This window comes from Eptatretus burgeri, chromosome 11, assembly GCF_056783735.1.
Source record: "Eptatretus burgeri isolate ZD-2024b chromosome 11, Ebu_testis_v1, whole genome shotgun sequence".
Classification (NCBI taxonomy): domain Eukaryota; kingdom Metazoa; phylum Chordata; class Myxini; order Myxiniformes; family Myxinidae; genus Eptatretus; species Eptatretus burgeri.
The window spans coordinates 57,083,820-57,101,319 of NC_140971.1; the positions used below are offsets into that span (position 1 = coordinate 57,083,820).

A 17,500-nucleotide genomic window follows, 5' to 3' on the forward strand; every position below is an offset into this window, starting at 1 on the left:
AGCCAAAATGCACACCCGGACCCCCCTCATTTGCCAAAATGCACACCCCGGCCCCGTACTAAACTCCTGGATCACCCTTCCCGCCACACCTCCTCAGCGCCCAACTTGCCATGGTCTGACGACTGGACGAGGGTCATATCAATTCCGTGTGCCGACCCGGGACATCCCCTGCAAGATGCGGTCGAGCAACTCACGTCTGTTGCTCGGCCCCACATCGCCCGGTCCCGAGGACAGTCCGAGCCATGCGGTACTCCTCTGTATAGTGGCGAATTGTGGCGATGCAGTGGTACGAGGGGGTACGGGAATATTTTTCTCATGTGCGGGAGGCCTTTGTGGTCGAAGTGGTGAGATTTGGTGATCGATGTGCGAAGCAAGGTGAGATGCCGGTTGAAAATTGGCACGCAGATTTGGATGAAATAATGGTGCACGATGTGGTGTGGTGTGGTGTGTAGTGTTTCATGGAGGGAGTGTGGTGGTTCCAAGCCACGGGAGGCATCGTGGTGTGCTTATTCAATCGCATTTTGAATGGCGTGTGTTCTTGCTTGCTTGTTTTGTACCATGGCCAAAAGGAAAGGGTTGGAGTAGAAATCAGAATAGGAGATAGTTACGAGCTCATAGACCTAACCATAAAACCCACACAATGCACTTCCTCCCGTTAATCCACGAGACATGAGGGCAGGTTTAAGTGCACGAAGACGAACGAAATAACTGCCTGGGGATCACTGCATGTTGGGTGCCATTGCCTTTGAGGCATGTGGTTTTGCAGAACCGCAACAATATATGAGTCGTGACATTGGACATCACCACATTAATGAGAACTAAACCTTGTTTGTTTGCTGTTATTACTTATTCCATCGAATATTTCAGTAACTCGCAGAGCTGGGCCATGTACTTCTCCACAAAATCGAAGAAAACACATGACTGTTTCTTCTGATGTTTTCAAAAATCAATTATAAAACAATATTATCTCTATTTTGAAGATTTTCAAACACAAGGCCTTGTACGCAATGAACAATTGACTCGTTTGTTCACATGACCACTCTGCTCATGATGACACGAGGATCAGCAATTGTACAGTTTATTTCATTGCAAGTAAGATAAAGAGTATTTATTTGGTTATCAGTAAAATATGCCGAGGCGCACAACAAAGCTGCCAACAGGGAGAAAAAGAGAAGAACGTTCGTGAGAGCAGAAGAAATGCAGAAGCTGAAGAAGAACAGGTCCGAAAGAACAAAGAACAAGGAGGGAGGGGAGAGAGAGAAGGGACGGAGGGAGAGAGAGAAGGGAGGGAGAGAGAGACGAGAGAGAGCATTTTATACCAAGATGACCATCAAAATTTTTCCTACTGATCGGATGTGGCGTTTTGCATGTGCAAATATGACGTCATAACGAAGGCACCTATGATGTCAGAAAAAAATCACACTCATTCCCCATGAGGAGTACTTGCTACGTGCCAAGTTTCAATTTGTTTCTTGGTGCGGTTTCAGATAGAGGTCCAAAGTTATTCCGGTTTTCCAATGTGGCTGCCACACTTCATGACCTATGACGTCATAATTATCACTAAAACATTCCATGTGAGTCGTCGCACCAATCGTGAAAATTTCGTTTCAATCCGACAAGTGGTTGTGGAGAAAAAAACACAAACGTTCTGCGCAATCAAACAAACAGACCCAAATGCAAGACCCTCTCCTTCCGTGAGGGTCACAAGAAAAAGAGCAATGATAGATTGCAGACCCTCGCCAGGACTTCTTTTGAGTGGTGTATTTTTTATAGGTTTCAGGGTAAATGCAATATGGCTGCCACACCACGTGACTTGTGATGTCATAATTATCATTAAGATATGCTTCATGAGTTGTCGTGCCAAAGTTGAAAATTTTTGTCTCAATCCGACGAGCAGTTGCAGAGAAAAACACGAAAGTTCTGTGTGGACAAACAAACAAACAGACAGACAGACAGACAGACAGAGAGACAGACAAACAATCGGACCGAAATGCAATACCCTCTCTTCTGGTGACGGGAATAAACGATCATTTTATTACTCACTGCGTTTTGTTGGCGACATCCACTGCCCAGGAAGACCACCGAGGAAAAGGGGTGAAGACCCACCCCATTGGGATAGTCGAGGGGAAGAGTCTCGTTGCGAACATACAGTTTTAACAGCATGGTATGGAACTATATGTCTGCTTTTTTCTTCAGAATTGTTCTTCTTCTTCTTCTTCGGCAAGTGGTGAACGAAACAAATGGAACCAAAGGAATTGTTTTCCCAAATAAATCGATTATCAGGTTTGCATCTATTTCAAGAAAATCAATGATTATCTTTCCAGGGGGGGGGGTTGAGAAGGAGGGAAGGGGTGGGGCGAGAGGAAGCAGGTGAAGAAGTGGGACAAGGACGGTGAAGAAGTGGGACGACGAGGTGAAGAAGTGGGACAAGGCGGGTGAAGAGGTGGGACGAGGCGGGTGAAGAGGTGGGACGAGGCAGGTGAAGAGGTGGGACGAGGCAGGTGAAGAAGTGGGGCGAGGCAGGTGAAGAAGTGGGGCGAGGCAGGTGAAGAGGTGGGATGAGATAGGGAGAGGGGTGGGAGCGGAGACCTGGCATTGTCCACCAAAGCGGGGTACCTTTGCTTGTTCATTCATAATTTTGCGAAAATTGAATTCCTTCTCAGAGGCGACAAAGCTAGATGTCTATTGTTCATAAAGTCATCTGACATACTGTGGGAAGCATGAATAGAATGGAGCTCTGGAGAGCTTTTGATGCTTGAGTACGTGAGGTTATTGTTGGTGTTGTCCACATTGAGTACAAGCATGTGAAACTGGATAACTTGGCCAAAGGCACAGCAAAAAAAAACAAAAATGCGTATAATGCATCATATTAAAATTATCTACTTTATTCACAGGAAACCCTCAAATATCGCGGGTTTTGACCAATCATGGGTAACCCATTGTGTTGTTGCAGTTCTGTATTTCATTTCGGTAAATCACGTTTTTTGAGCTGAGGTGAGTCATTGTCTGCACGAGTGTGTAAGATTACCTCCAGTTAGAAACCTTTTGCTGTTTCTCACGCACCGTTAATTGCCCTCATCAGAACAGCATAAGTGGAATGAAGCTCTGTTCAATAAAGAATCATCATCGAACAGAAAATGACATTTGGAGATCTTGCAATGCGAGATCCACTCGATCTCAGAGACACACATTACATAATAATGGTGCCCAAACGTAAAACAATGGACAAAATTAGTTGTATCAAAAGGCAGAGAAAGGTTATGACATTGCGCAAAAAATCTAGAGATGTGAGATATGTTGGTTAGAGGTGAAAGTATGTCATCTGTGGGCTGTCATAACAGGATCAATGAACCAATTGTGCATTGGAAGTGAGGCAAATATCCGTGCATGTGTTCCCACTCCGCAAAGCTCAAATGACTCGTTCCATTCCCGAGAAGCTTTTATTGAAAGGATGTAAAAAGCGCTTAATGTTTGGATTGAGGAACAAAACAAAACAAAAAAACATGGACCGGTGATGGGGGGGGGGGGGAATCATTGCAGAATTACCAACGTTTCCATGAGGCACCTGGGACTGAAGGCTGCAGTTCAACCATGGCAGAACATGATGCTGCTAAAAACTACCCACTGCAGGTCATGGAACAAATTGAGACAGGGATTTATGCCGGAGCAGGTTTTTAACACCAGAAAGACAAGATTATTTTGAAAGAGGATGCCATCTCGTATCTTCCTGTCCAAGCAGGAAAGATCTGCTTTGGATCAAGGTGGTGAAGGATCGTCTTGCCCTTCTTCGATGTTTCACAATTTAACAATGAGGGTACCAAATTTGTCTCACAACCACTAAAAATTCAAACTCAATATTTTTATATTTTTATTTCTCCAAATCCAACATTGTTAATTACAGTAATTAAATCCAAATTTTTGGAGCATCTGAATGGATATTTCTTATAATACCCCAAGGATCTTAGGAGAGTGTTTTTTAACTACAACAGTCATAAATAGAATTCAACTATAACCACAAAATAACAACACGATCAAACTTCAGTGGTTTCCATATGTTCCACAAGTATTATTCCAATACTGGAATTATGATTCAGTCTACAAATGAAGTATATTTGTAGAAATATCAATAAAAGACTGAACTAAGTTTCAAATATCCAGAAAAATACCCCAGAAAGGGGCGTGCCCTCTCGTCTCCCCCCCCCCCCCCGCGCCTCGCAGGGGCCGAGAGAATCTTTCTTGGCACAGGGTCCAGGGAGATTCATTCCCCCAAAATCAGGCCACCACCTTTTTTCACTTTTGACCTCTGGCTGGAATCGCACTTCCCCCAAACCAAAGCACGGGAAAAGTAGGCGGGAAAATCTGCGCACCAACGGAACTCCTCTGGTTTCCTTCACTTCGTAGAGACGTTTTACATGAGCGGAGATAGCCGTGGTTTGGCGTGTGGAGAAGGGAATCGACAGTTGGCGTAGCGGGGAAGATGGTTCGGTGATCGTGGTTGTTGAGATTTGAGGCGTTCGTGGTTGTTGTGGTTGAGGCGATCGTGGTTGTTGTGGTTTGAGGCGATCGTGGTTGTTGTGGTTTGAGGAGATCGTGGTTGTTGTGGTTTGAGGCGATCGTGGTTGTTGTGGTTGAGGCGATCGTGGTTGTTGTGGTTTGAGGCGATCGTGGTTGTTGTGGTTTGAGGAGATCGTGGTTGTTGTGGTTTGAGGCGATCGTGGTTGTTGTGGTTTGAGGCGATCGTGGTTGTTGTGGTTTGAGGCGATCGTGGTTGTTGTGGTTTGAGGTGATCGTGGTTGTTGTGGTTTGAGGCGATCGTGGTTGTTGTGGTTTGAGGCGATCGTGGTTGTTGTGGTTCAAAATAACGATAGGAAAAGAAAAACACGATCTCAAAGGATCACAGCCCTGTAACACGAAAAAAGCCCATTAAACAACGGTGGGGAAATCTAACTGAACTACGGGACCTTTATGGTGTTCTGCGAATTTCCACAGCCATAACACTACCCCCTCCACCTTATACAGACTCGTCCCGAGTCGTCGAATTTTCGTGTGCCATCATGTGTAAGTTCTCCCCTAGTACGATCTACCTTTGGATCCCTGAATGCGACATTTGGTGTATTCGTGTCCCAAAAGTAAATAACCTACGGGCTGAGTAACTCACGAAACAAACCCACTCCTGACACCAGTGCTACGAATTTGAGCCCACCAGCGCGCGAGCGGCCACTTTCCACTAATAGTAGCCGCTCGCCCACCGGACGGACAATTCAGTCGTGAGCTTCCAGAACAACGCCGGAACCCTGTTACGGGTGGGTTCTTAATCAACCATGGCCTAGCCAATTTTCTACCCGTGCAGAATGGGGTCAATTGCCGAATATCGATATACCTAAGTACCCACGTGGGTAGCCTACCGGGAGGCCGTACCTCGACGCAGGTCGGCTTGGACACGAACCGCTCAAGCGGTCCGTTCCGTTCTTCAGTGATAAAGGCCCTGTCACACCTTGACGATTTAGCCAATATATGCCTGACGTATGAAAAATTGGGCTAAAACGCCGGCACACGTCGAATACGTTATGGGTAAGTTTGCATACGTTAAGAGCACGCTGAAAAACACTGCCATACGTCGTAGTACGCTGACTTTCATCGTTGTACTTTGCGGTTGTCCTCAAATTTTAGCATGCTTGAAATTTTACGACGTATGCCAGCGGATGACTCAAACGTTCCGCTACGCTGGCCATAAGTTGTAGGCACGTTATGCGATCGTTGACACACGTTATTTGTAAGTTACTCGTAAGTCGAAACACGTCGAGGTAATGATTAGCGTACCCGAAACTTATTTATAACCTATTAGTAACGTGTTGTAGGCACGTAACACGATCGTTCCACACACGTCGAGGCACATTATGTGATCGTTGACACACGTCGAGGCACGTTACTTGTAAGTTACTCATAAGTCGAAACACGTCGAGGTAATGCTTAGCGAACCCAAAACTTATTTCTAACCTATGAGTAACGTGCTTTGAACCGATGTGTAACGTACCTCCAACGCATATTGACGAATGTAGACGTATTTGATTGACGTGTTCCAGACGACCACAGAACTTACTGAACGTGGTTCTAATTTACAGCTACCGTATAATGGTGTATTGGCAGCGTTTCAAAACAAACAAACAATAACTTCCGATATTTCGTCACGTGCCGTTACGTCACATCCGATTGCCTCTTCAGTTTGCTCATGTCTTATTCTTAGTTCCTATGTGAATATTTTCTGTTTGAGCATATTGTCACGTCGACGTCGAAACTGAAAAGCAAATGTCCGACTATATTTTAAAATACGTGAGAGACTAAAAACAAACAAACAAAAAAAACAACAACTTCAGATATTTCGTCACGTGCCTTCACAGAGGCCAGGAGAAAAAAAGAAAATGTGCCTTGACGGAGAAAATAAGTTTCGGGTATGCGAAACATTACCTCGACGTGTTTCGACTTCTGAGTAACTCACAAGGAACTTGTGTCGACAACATATTCCCAGTGTAGCGGAACATGTGAGCCATACGGCGAGTACGTCGTAAAATTTTCAGCATGATTGAAATTTCACGACGTACTAAAGGTACTACGAAATATGACAGCATACTTCATCGTTTTTCAGCGTGCTCTTAACGTATACACAACTCACCCATACCGTATTCGACGTGTGCCAGCGTTTTAGACACATTTTTCATAGGTCAGCGTACGCTGGCTAAATCGTCAAGGTGTGACTGCGATGTTGACACTTCCAATTCTCAGGTGGTTATGATTTAAATCGGCGTGCGGCAGGTTTTCAACAGGCTACGCCACAAGTTCGTTGGCGATACGTGCAGCGCGCTATGCCTAAGTTAAACTATCGTTGGGCATAGGTTGTGAACACCGACAACAGGCTAAGCATTCGTTGGTATAAGTTATCTATAAGACAACGAAACATTCTGTGCCTGTTACTAATATGTTATGCAGAAGACCAACACGTTATGAATACGACCAAAACTTAAAAAAAAAAACCAAGCCAAAAAAAAAACCAAAACATCAAAATTTCAGCGTATGCCAATGTTTTACATCCATTTTTATACGTTGCCATAGCTGGCTAAATCGTCAAGGTGTGACAGCGCCTTAACCGAGCAGGTGTTATCGCCCGACCTCGCCGGATCCGATTCTATTTACGGGGTATTTAACAACCCCAACTCTTATTCCGTAATCCAAGATGGCATTTCAATGGGGAGAAAGGAGGACGCAATGAACGGGTTACATTCTCACAAGCACATTCATTTTACACACATGCACGTATGTACAGCCATGCAATCAATGCGGGGAGGGGACAAGACACGAGCAAGGTAAAAGCACTATAACCGACTATAAGCAATTTATGAACAGAACTTAACAGTTTTTACTTACAGGACACGGCGCCACCAACATTGATTCGAAAGCAAAACCCAAGGAAAATAAAAGACTACCCCCACAGACAGGGGAAGTCAGACAGGGTCAGTAGACCTTGATGGCGTGGGACTTGGCAGACCGAACGAATCCCATGAGACCGTTGCAGGTTACCTGCACCCTCGTGGTGCGATGGTGGGCGAGTCGCGACGTCTGTCCCCCACAGCAGCTACGACAGCCGCGGCTGAGCACGGCCTTCCACGGAGCCGGCGAGCTCTCTCCGGCGCTTTCCACACGGATGCGCAGGCTTGCGCGACAGAGCTGGCAAATGGCGCCTCCCGTCTGCGTCCCTGATGCCACGCCGGGATTCCCCACCGACTGCCAGCTAAAACGACTCGACCCGAACCATCGAACCCAAGACTCTTCAAAGACCAAGAAGACGAAGAAGAAGAAGCCCCACGCACCCACGAAAACCACCACACACATCCCAAGACGACATAAAGCAAGCCCAACAACAACAACACCTGACTTGGCGTCTTGCACACTCTTTTATCCCCCCCGCCCGTTCCAACACCTCGCCCCTCCCCTTTTTTCGCTCCGCCCACCTTCCAGCTCCTGAAGGAAGCTTCCAGAAAAGGGGCATGCCCTCTCGTCTTCCTCCCCGCATGCCTCACAAGGGCAGAGATAATCTTTCTTGGCACAGGTCCAGGGAGATTCATTCCCTCAAAATCAGGCCCCCACCTCTTTTTCACCTTTGACCTCTGGCTGGAATCGCACTTCTCCCACACCAAAGCGCGGGAAAAGCAGGCGGGAAAATCCGCGCACCATCGGAACTCCTCTGGTTTCCTTCGCTTCGTAGAGACGTTTTACATGAGCGGAGAGGGGCGTGGTTTGGCGTGTGGAGAAGGAGATCGACAGTTGGCGTAGCGGGGAAGGTGGTTCGGTGATCGTGGTTGTTGAGATTTGAGGCGATCGTGGTTGTTGTGGTTTGAGGCCATCGTGGTTGTTGTGGTTTGAGGAGATCGTGGTTGTTGCGGTTTGAGGCGATCGTGGTTGTTGTGGTTTGAGGCGATCGTGGTTGTTGTGGTTCAAAATAACGACAGGAAAAGAAAAACACATCCTCAAAGGATCACAGCCCATTAAACAACGGTGGGGAAATCTAACTGAACATGGACTTATCGATCTATCTGAACTACGGACCTTTATGGTGTTCTGCTAATTTCAACAACCGTCACAATATGTTCACCCTCACCCACCTCCCTTGATGATTTGTAAAAAAATTACAAGATAAAGGTCTTGTTCTTGATTATTTTAATTCCATGTTTATTTCAATATTCACATGCTTTATATATATTTTACATGTTTATTTCAATGTTCACATGCTTACTATATATTTTACATGTTTATTTCAATGTTCACATGCTTACTATATATTTTACATGTTTATTTCAATTGTGATGTGTTTATTTCTGGCTGACGCTGATCTTCCTCTGAATTTTTTTCGAAGCCCAGGAACCAATCACCCTCTTTTTCCATTGGATCTTGGTTTCCATTATCGCGGCATATTTCCAGGAGCAGAACCTTGATGATATTTGAGGATTTTTCTTGATATGATGAGGTGTCTTTCCCAAACCTAAGGAAACAAAGTAATGAGAGGGATGTTGAGCAGTCCAGCCCATCTGCTGTTTACCAACGGATTCATTGGAGCCTCGAGACATTCTCCGTACAATTACGATCTCTTTCGACTCCATCCCTTGATTCTCGCAGGACAAAGGAGGATTTGCAATGGATTACAATGCACAAAGCAGCTCCAATACTTTGTTTGCAAGTCATTTCACACATTGCACACCTCCATCATCCTGTGCAAAATGGTGTTCAGAGCACATCACGGTTCCACAGTCATCAGGCGACCCCTGAACAAATGTTGTGCCAATGACCTCCCTTGTAAGAAGTTCATGACTCAAGGCATTATCACATGGAGTTTCACAAACCTTTCCAAATCTATTTTCTGACCGCAAATCTTCAGCAATTGTCACTTCTTTGTTACATTCAGTAACACTTCTTCAGCTTGAGACTACTTGAATCGCAGTTTCTTGTGGAGACATCTGCAACAATGGAGAGCGAAATGTTGTCACAGGAGATTGAAGGTTCATGATTGATGTCTGTGTTGTAAACAAGGTGTTCACCAACATAATCCTCACCAGAACACCAAGGCCAAATTTTTTACGCAAGACAATGTCAAATGTTCCAATAAGTATCAACTCTTCACTTCACCTGTGCAAGGTGTAAGCCACTTCAGGCTATAATATATCAGAGAACTCCTTTCTCAACTTCCAGTGCTGAAAATACCAAACTTGATGTAAAGGTGGATGGAACGTGGATTGCAAAATAGTTGTCAGTTATGTCGAATATTTTAATGATAATTATGACATCATAGATCACGTTGTGTGGCAGTCATATTGGAAAAACGGATAAACTTTGGACCTGTCATTCTCTGAAACCGTACCACGGAAAAAAATTGAAACTTGGCACTTCGCAAGTACTCCTTATGGTGAATGAGGTCATTTTTATGACGTCATAATTTCATATGTATAATGCCACATCCGATCAGTTTGAAATATTTTGAGGTCATCTTCACGTAAAACGATCCACAGAAAGAAAATTCATGACATCATCGGTCACGTGATTGGGCAGCCAGAAATATACATATATATTTATATTTTTTTTGACCTGCAAAAATCTTTTCTGAAGTGGCTGAACAGATCGAGGCAAAACTTCACATGAATTTCACACGCAGCCATTTTGGATTTACCCGAAATGCAATAAAATATACCACTCAAAAGAGGTCCTGTTGATGGTCTGGAATCTCTGATTGCTCTTTTTCTTGTTTTTTTTTCAATGTTTCTGGACACCGCCATTGAGTCCCGGTCGCAAGTCACCGTCTACATTTCCAAAAGAAGAGACGTAATTACTCTTCAATGGAAATTTTTTTTTTTTATCCTGAAAAAAACTTGACCGAAGTAAACTTCAAAGATTGGCCTTTGAAACCCTTTTTAAAGCATGCAGACCACCACACAAACAAATACACAAACACGCAAGGTGTTTTATATGGTAGATCATCCACAGTGTCTGAAGATTTTTACCTTTTGGCATCACGTGAAGTAAGAGGGATGTGAAAAAGACCCAAACTTCCACATGTCCAAATCCAGTTCACATGTACAGAGTGCTTGTGTACAGTTACTTATTAATGGCCTAATTAATCCCACCTTCTGTGGGATTGGTTGGGAAAGTTTTTATTTTCTCAAAAACTGGCTGGGCAGGCCGAACGTTTGACTCAGATAATTTGGAGATGAATTTGTAACCTATTTGGGTTGCTTGTGATAACTCACCTACTCTTCGCAAAATATATCACGGGATCTTTAAAATCTTCGAACAAATATTGCTGGCAGACGGGTCCTCTGGCTTGACGACCTTCCGATGGATGTCACACACATTGATCCCTCACCCAGCATGTAAAACTCTAAGATTGCATTTTATGGATGCGTTGAGATTTAAACCCAGGTTTAGACAGCTCAGGGGCAGGTGTGCATTCATCCAAGATATTCTTGTGGCACAAAGCACATATGTACTGTACCATGTGCAGTTGGAAACATTCCAGTGTAATACAGAAACTTACTGTGAAATGTCGAGTCGTGCCTTTGTGTTCTTATAAAATTTAAACTTTCTCCATGTTCATGTTGCAGTTCATTGCTTTTAAAGATGAGAATTGCTCAATGGCGTTTTCCTGCATGTGCTGATCCTGGATGAATTTATTGCTGGCATCTTCAATCTGTTGAAATTCCTGCAGGAATACATGAGAGAGAATGGTGAAAGGGCAAAGATAATATAAATGTTCATAGTATCTGGCCATAAAAAACTTATTTTTTAAAAAACTTTATGATTGAGGAACAACTAATTAAAATTGAATGTTATATTTGAATACAAATTGGAACACAAATCGGAAAACAAACCTGCTGTTGAACTGGACTTCGTCTCTGAATTTTTCCTGATCGCACAAAGAGGAGTGAGATAATATTTTCACTCTGTCTGCCTGTCTGGCAGTCAAACAAAATTGAAAATCACAACAAACAAAACAAGTTGTATTTTTGGACATCACAAAGGACAAATACAACAGGTATGAATAACTAATGTAACGTGTTAGATATGGTGCATCGACATTGCCCCCTGCAAGTTAGACACAGTGCCAACGGCAGTAAATTCCGGAAATAATTAATTTATATGACTTTTACAATCTTTATTATATTTAAATTGAATTGTTTACAATCTTAATTATATTTAAATTGAATTGTTTTACAATCTTTATTTTATTTAAATTGAATTGTAGACTTCAACACCACAGAACACAAATCACAGTCTTGTCACTTTCAAAACCCTCCCATTTGGTAGCACTTGGACATGTTCAACATGATGGTGTACAAGACTGCTTCGAAACTTACAAAAACAGCACGTCACTTCTGGAATTTTTCAATGATCTTTGAAATCTTTATTTTATTCATATTGAAGTAAATATGGGACTTGAATACTGCATGGGGGTATCATGTTCTATGAATTCACCAGTTGAAAGAGTAACATCAACATTTAATGATTGCATATTCGTTTGGGATTGAATGTTGAACTCGGTCTGCTTATTGCATCTTTATGAATGTATGGTGGGGCATGTTATGTGGTGCACTTGTGCGTCAGGACAACGATTTGATCAGGGAAGGGCACACAATGGCAAACTCTTTGTAAAGTAGAAAGAGTTATTCAAACTCCACCAGCAAGCAAACACAAACACATGCGATAGCTGACTTAACATCTTCACATCGCCCACCCCCCCCCCCCCCACCACCCCTCTCTGATTGACGTAAGGATTGATTTAAGATCTGCCTTCAAAGGGCACACCAGGGTGTAAGTTTATGGTCGGGTGGGGAATTGAACACAGACTAGAAAAAAAAACAAAATCAAAGGCTTTGCAATCCGATGGAATGTGCCATACTCTGTATTACAGACCATTGGTTCGACACTTCTTCGCCTGGGATCATACTTGGTGATTTGCCTTCCCTCTCAAAGTTGTAGTCAGAGTAGGAATTTGGAAAATTTTCATGGAGCCGGTGGTGGCTCGGCTCCTCTTCACAAAGGACAGTGTGAGATCTTTAACATCCACCAACTACTGCCGGCAGAGGGGACGCTCACTTTAACATCCATTTGAAGGAAGGGCACACAGATCGATGAATCACCCTGTCTGTCAAACACCGAGATCCAGAGAGGCGCGAAGCACCTCTCCCTTTATTTGGGATGGTTTCTCTGTATTGACAGTTAATGGCTGGGTCGGGATTCAAACCCAGGCGAGACAGCTTTCAGGCAAGTGTGCGTGTTTCATGGCCATCCTGTCAGCCCATTGCTTTGCTCTATCAATCCAACACTAAGAAAATTCTCCACTGTTGTTTCTTTCTCCATACTCTTATCACCTCACACTTTTACAATCAATAATTTTCTCTTGATTTCCAAAGATCATCATATTTTTCATATTAATAGGCTTTGATCCAATGTCATGTAATTTTAAGATTGTGGTTGTTGGTCGAGGTTATATTGAGTGTTTACCTTGCATATAAATTCAAATATCATCCAACTTCCCGACCCGAATCTCAACCAACGCGACTCTAACTCTTCTGGATCTGATTTTGACAAATTCCCCTGAAAATATCTGCTGTTCTTCCTCCGCTCTAAGCGGTTCTTCTGACCACATGCTTGTCAAAGAAAACATCTCTCTGGTGGTTATTAGAGAACCACGTCAGCACCATCGAGTCTGGTATTTCACTCAGGCTGACCGTCAGGGTCCCCAAACAGCCATCAAACTTCGAGAATGGTCTCCCATTTCTACTTTCTCCGACATCAACTCATCCTGGGAATCATTTCAAAAAAATTTGCTCTTTTGCCGACACAGAGTTATCCCCTCTCGGCTGTAGTTATCCTTCCCTTCCTCACACCCATGGTTCACTGAAGCTTCTGGTGAGGCAGTTGTCCTGAAACAACTTGCCTTTGTCTCATGGAAAGCAAACCCAACTGAGGGTAATCGGAGTTCCTTTCATAAAGCTCGGAACAATTGTATGTCTACCCTCAGGAGAGCCAGTAAACAACATATTTCGAATCTCAAGTCTGAACTCTCAAACCTCTCACTCCTCCAAATCCTGGTGGCATCAAATCAAATTCTGCTTCTGGTGTATGTTCCCCCTCCATCCCCTCACTTAAATCAAATAGCCGCACTGCTGACACCGCACGTGATAAGGCTGAATACCAAAAGTCGGTGTTTGCATTGAAATATTGTGTCCGAAACCCATCGGTTTCTGTGCCCACCTAACCCAGTCGCACCCAACTGTCCTTGGACTCTGTGTCCTTTTCTTCTGACAAAGTGGAGAGTTTGCTGTCAAACCTCGACTCAGATTCTGCAACCGGTCCAGACAGCATCAGCCCACATGTCCTAAAAACCTGATCCTCTGCTTTTGCTCACCCTCTCTTTGTTCTATTCACCCTCTCATTTTCTCAAAGTCATCTGCAATCTGCTTGGAAATCAGCAAACATTACCACCCTGCATAAAAAGGTGCAAAAACACATCCCTGCAACTACAGACCAATCAGCCTTCTCTCAATCATCAGCAAGCTTATCGAATCCATCATCGCTTCAGATATTAAATCTTTCCTCTTCTTCAATGGCTTGACTTCCGATCATCAATTTGGTTTCAGAACAGGTCACTCTACCCTGGATCTACTGCTCCTGCTTTCCCAACAATGGATGGAGGTACTCAATGCTGAACATGAAATGAGAGCCATATCCCCAGACATATTGCGTGCGTTTGACACGGTCTGGCACCCTGCCCTGCTCACCAAACTCTCTTCCTATGGTATACAAGGCCGTCTCCACCCATGGCTCGCAGACTTCCTCTCCTGTCTCAGCCAATGTGTGGTCCGAATTGGAGTTCTTTCATCCCCTCTTCCTGTCCAGGCTGGAGTTCCTCAAGGCAGCGTTCTGGGTCCTGTTCGTGTTCTCATCAATGATCTCTCCGACTCTCTGGGAAATTCTCTTTATCTCTTTGCTGATGACTCGACCATCTGTTGTAACATCTGTCATCCCTCAGACCTGCAACACACAGCTTTTTCGCTCTCTGCAGATCTGGATAAAATCACAAACTGGTCCAACATGTGGAACATGTTTTTCAATCCTGATAAATATCACACTCTCGCAATGTCTCTCCGAAAGGACTGTTTGGAACCCCCCCCCCCAACCCACCACCCCCCCATCTACTTTCTCAACAATCCTCTGGAAGAAGTCCTTTCATTCAAGCTTCTGGGTCTCACTATCTGCCATGACCTTACCAGGGAAAGCCACATTTCCAACCTGACCACCAAACCCAGTTGCGGACTGGGAAACTTCCGTCGTGCAAAGTCCTACCTGAGCTCCTGGCCACAGACAAAGCTTTTGTCCGCAGTCTGATGGAGTACTGCTCTCCCCTCTGGGCTGGTGCTCCTGCCTCTCACCTTTCTCGGCTTCATGCTGTGGAAACCACGGCATTTAGGATCAATGGCATCTCCCGCGATGAGGCTGAGTCTTTGGGCCTCTCACCCTCTCAACGCAGGCAGTTCAGTGGTCTTTCTGTCTTCTTCAGCTTCTCTCTCTTTTCTTGAAGATAAAAGCAATGTGTCGTCAGTGGCAGCTGGTCATTCATTGTCTGCAAATCCTTTCCGGTATAACGTTGGGGAAGCATTGGGGTTAAACGCCAAATTATTTAAATATATATATATATATATATATTGTTGCGGGCCGGGGGTCAGGTGAGAAGACCACTTGGGGGGAAAGTTATCTCTGCTCCCACCAGACTCCACGGATTTGCAGGCCGTAGCACACGCATAATTCCTTGATGCGGCAGGTCGCTAACTAACCGTGTACGCCAATAACTCAACCGCATGACCTCGGGTCCTCCCATCTCTGGGTTAACCGGGTTACCTAATTAATCACGTGATTTAATTACCGAGGAACACGCCCTCGTTATGCCTTGTCCAAACTGGATCACTTTCCTGGACCGGATCGGGTGCAGCTGAGCGACACTGCCAAGGACGTTGCGAGGCAACGGTGGCGTCCATAGCAACGGTGCTCAAAAGCATACAACTAGATCCTGGTATGAACCTACCTGTCAAGTTTCATAAAAATCGGTTGACTCCTCTGGCCTCCAGAGCTGTCCATTACATACAAACATAGAGACAGACGGAAAAAGTGAAAATAAGGGTACTCTCGCGACCACCCAATAAGGGTACTCTCGCGACCACCCAATAAGGGTACTCTCGCGACCACCCAACAAACATACAAACATACATACAAACATAGACAGACGGAAAGATAAAAGATTTATCCAAAGAGATAAACAGTGGTCTTGCAAAGACCACCCAACGAAAACTTCAAATTAGAAAAATAATAACATGTACATGTATTGCATGCAGGGGAGGAGTATCATGATCAGGGTGGAGCAGAAGCTTTGTGCCATAGGATCTCACCCCTTATAAAGGGAAGAGGAGGAGAAGGAGGAGGAGAAGAAGAAGAAGAATAAGAAGGAGAAATAGAATAAGAGGAAGAGGAAGAGGAAGAAGATATCTCGATCTGAATGAAGACCACCAAGATAAAAGATGATAGTTGGGGGTGCTTAGAACCCAGGATCGACTGCTCAGAGGAGATTGAGTATCCCTCCAGCTATCCTGTGATCCCAGAACAACACACGGTCAACATGGATTTTTACAAGTTCATATTAACACCAGTCCTGGGTGTCATCTTCTCTCTGAACAACAGTTCTTGTGGGGCTTCTTCTTCTTCGTCTGCTTGGTCTTCGAAGAGTCTTGGGTTCGGTGGTTCAGGTCGAGTCGTTTTTGCTGGCATTCGGTGGGGAATCCCGGCGTGGCATCAGGGACGCAGACGGGAGCCGCCGCTTTGCCAGCTCTGTCGCGCAAGCCTGCGCATCCGTATGGAGAGCACCGGAGAGAGCTTGCCGGCTCCGAAGAAGGCCGAGCTCAGACGCGGCTGTCCGAGCTGCCGTGGGGGACAGACGTCTCGACTCGCACACCATCGCACCACGAGGGTGCAGGTAACATGCAACGGTCTCATGGGATTCGTTCGGTCTGCCAAGTCCAAAACAGGGGAAGGGGTGGGGTGGGAAGAGGGAGGGGAAGGGGTGGGGTGGAAGGAGGCAGAGTAAGGGGTGGGATGAGATGAGGCGGGGGAAGGGGGGTAAGATGAGGTGGGGGAAGGGGTGGGGTGGGGTGGGAAGAGGGAGGAGAAGGGGTGGGGTGAGATGAGGCGGGGGAAGGGGGTGAGAGGAGGTGGGAAGAGGGAGGGGAAGGGGTGGGGTAAGAGGAGGCGGGGGAAGGGGGTGAGAGGAGGTGGGAAGAGGAAGGGGTGGGGTGAGAGGAGGCGGGGGAAGGGGTGGGAAGAGGGAGCCGACACTGTCGGTAAGATGTCGGTAGAACACAAATTCTACAAAAATCAGGACTGAACACACCTGTGTGCAGAGAAACACCTGCAATAAATAAAACGTGAAGGAGGTTTTTTTTCCCTCTCCAAACAAAACGTACAAGTTCGTTTTTTTATGAAATATTTTTATCCAGTGACAATCACCGTGAGGAATGTTCGATGATCGTCACCAACCGGATTCTTCCAAAGCCGTTGAACAATGAACAATGGGTAACCATGGAAACGTTTGTTAACAAATCAATCGTTGTGGCGATGTTTGCTCGGTTCAGTTTGTGGATGTGCTCGGTGTGAACACGTGCGAACGTTTTTCTCTCCTCGTTCAAGGATTTAAATCTCGTGTTTTTCCTGAAACATCATGGGCTCAACTTCAACGGACTCTGTTAATGCTCCACGACCCCGTTTCCAAGAGGTGAGATGTTTATTTATCCCGGACGCGAACACTTACTCTTCGTACGGTCTCCACGATTTATCTCCTAAACTCGGGAATATCAAACCTGTCTTTCTTATTCGTTATAAAACTTTCACATTTCAACTTCTTTCATTCAGCATC

The 17,500-nt window shown here is 44.9% G+C and overlaps 1 protein-coding gene across 7 annotated transcripts in view; it reads left to right on the forward strand.

Annotated features, from left to right (window-relative positions):
• Positions 1-17,107: 17,107 nt before the first annotated feature.
• Positions 17,108-17,500, forward strand: part of LOC147017147 (uncharacterized) — a 28,586-nt gene continuing 28,193 nt past the window's right edge. For all 7 annotated transcript variants that reach the window (XM_085846528.1, XM_085846532.1, XM_085846531.1 and 4 more), the window contains exon 1: positions 17,108-17,359. In XM_085846528.1, coding sequence (XP_085702654.1) covers positions 17,306-17,359 — 54 coding nt within the window. In that variant the 5' untranslated portion in view covers positions 17,108-17,305. The remainder of the gene's footprint in view (positions 17,360-17,500) is intronic.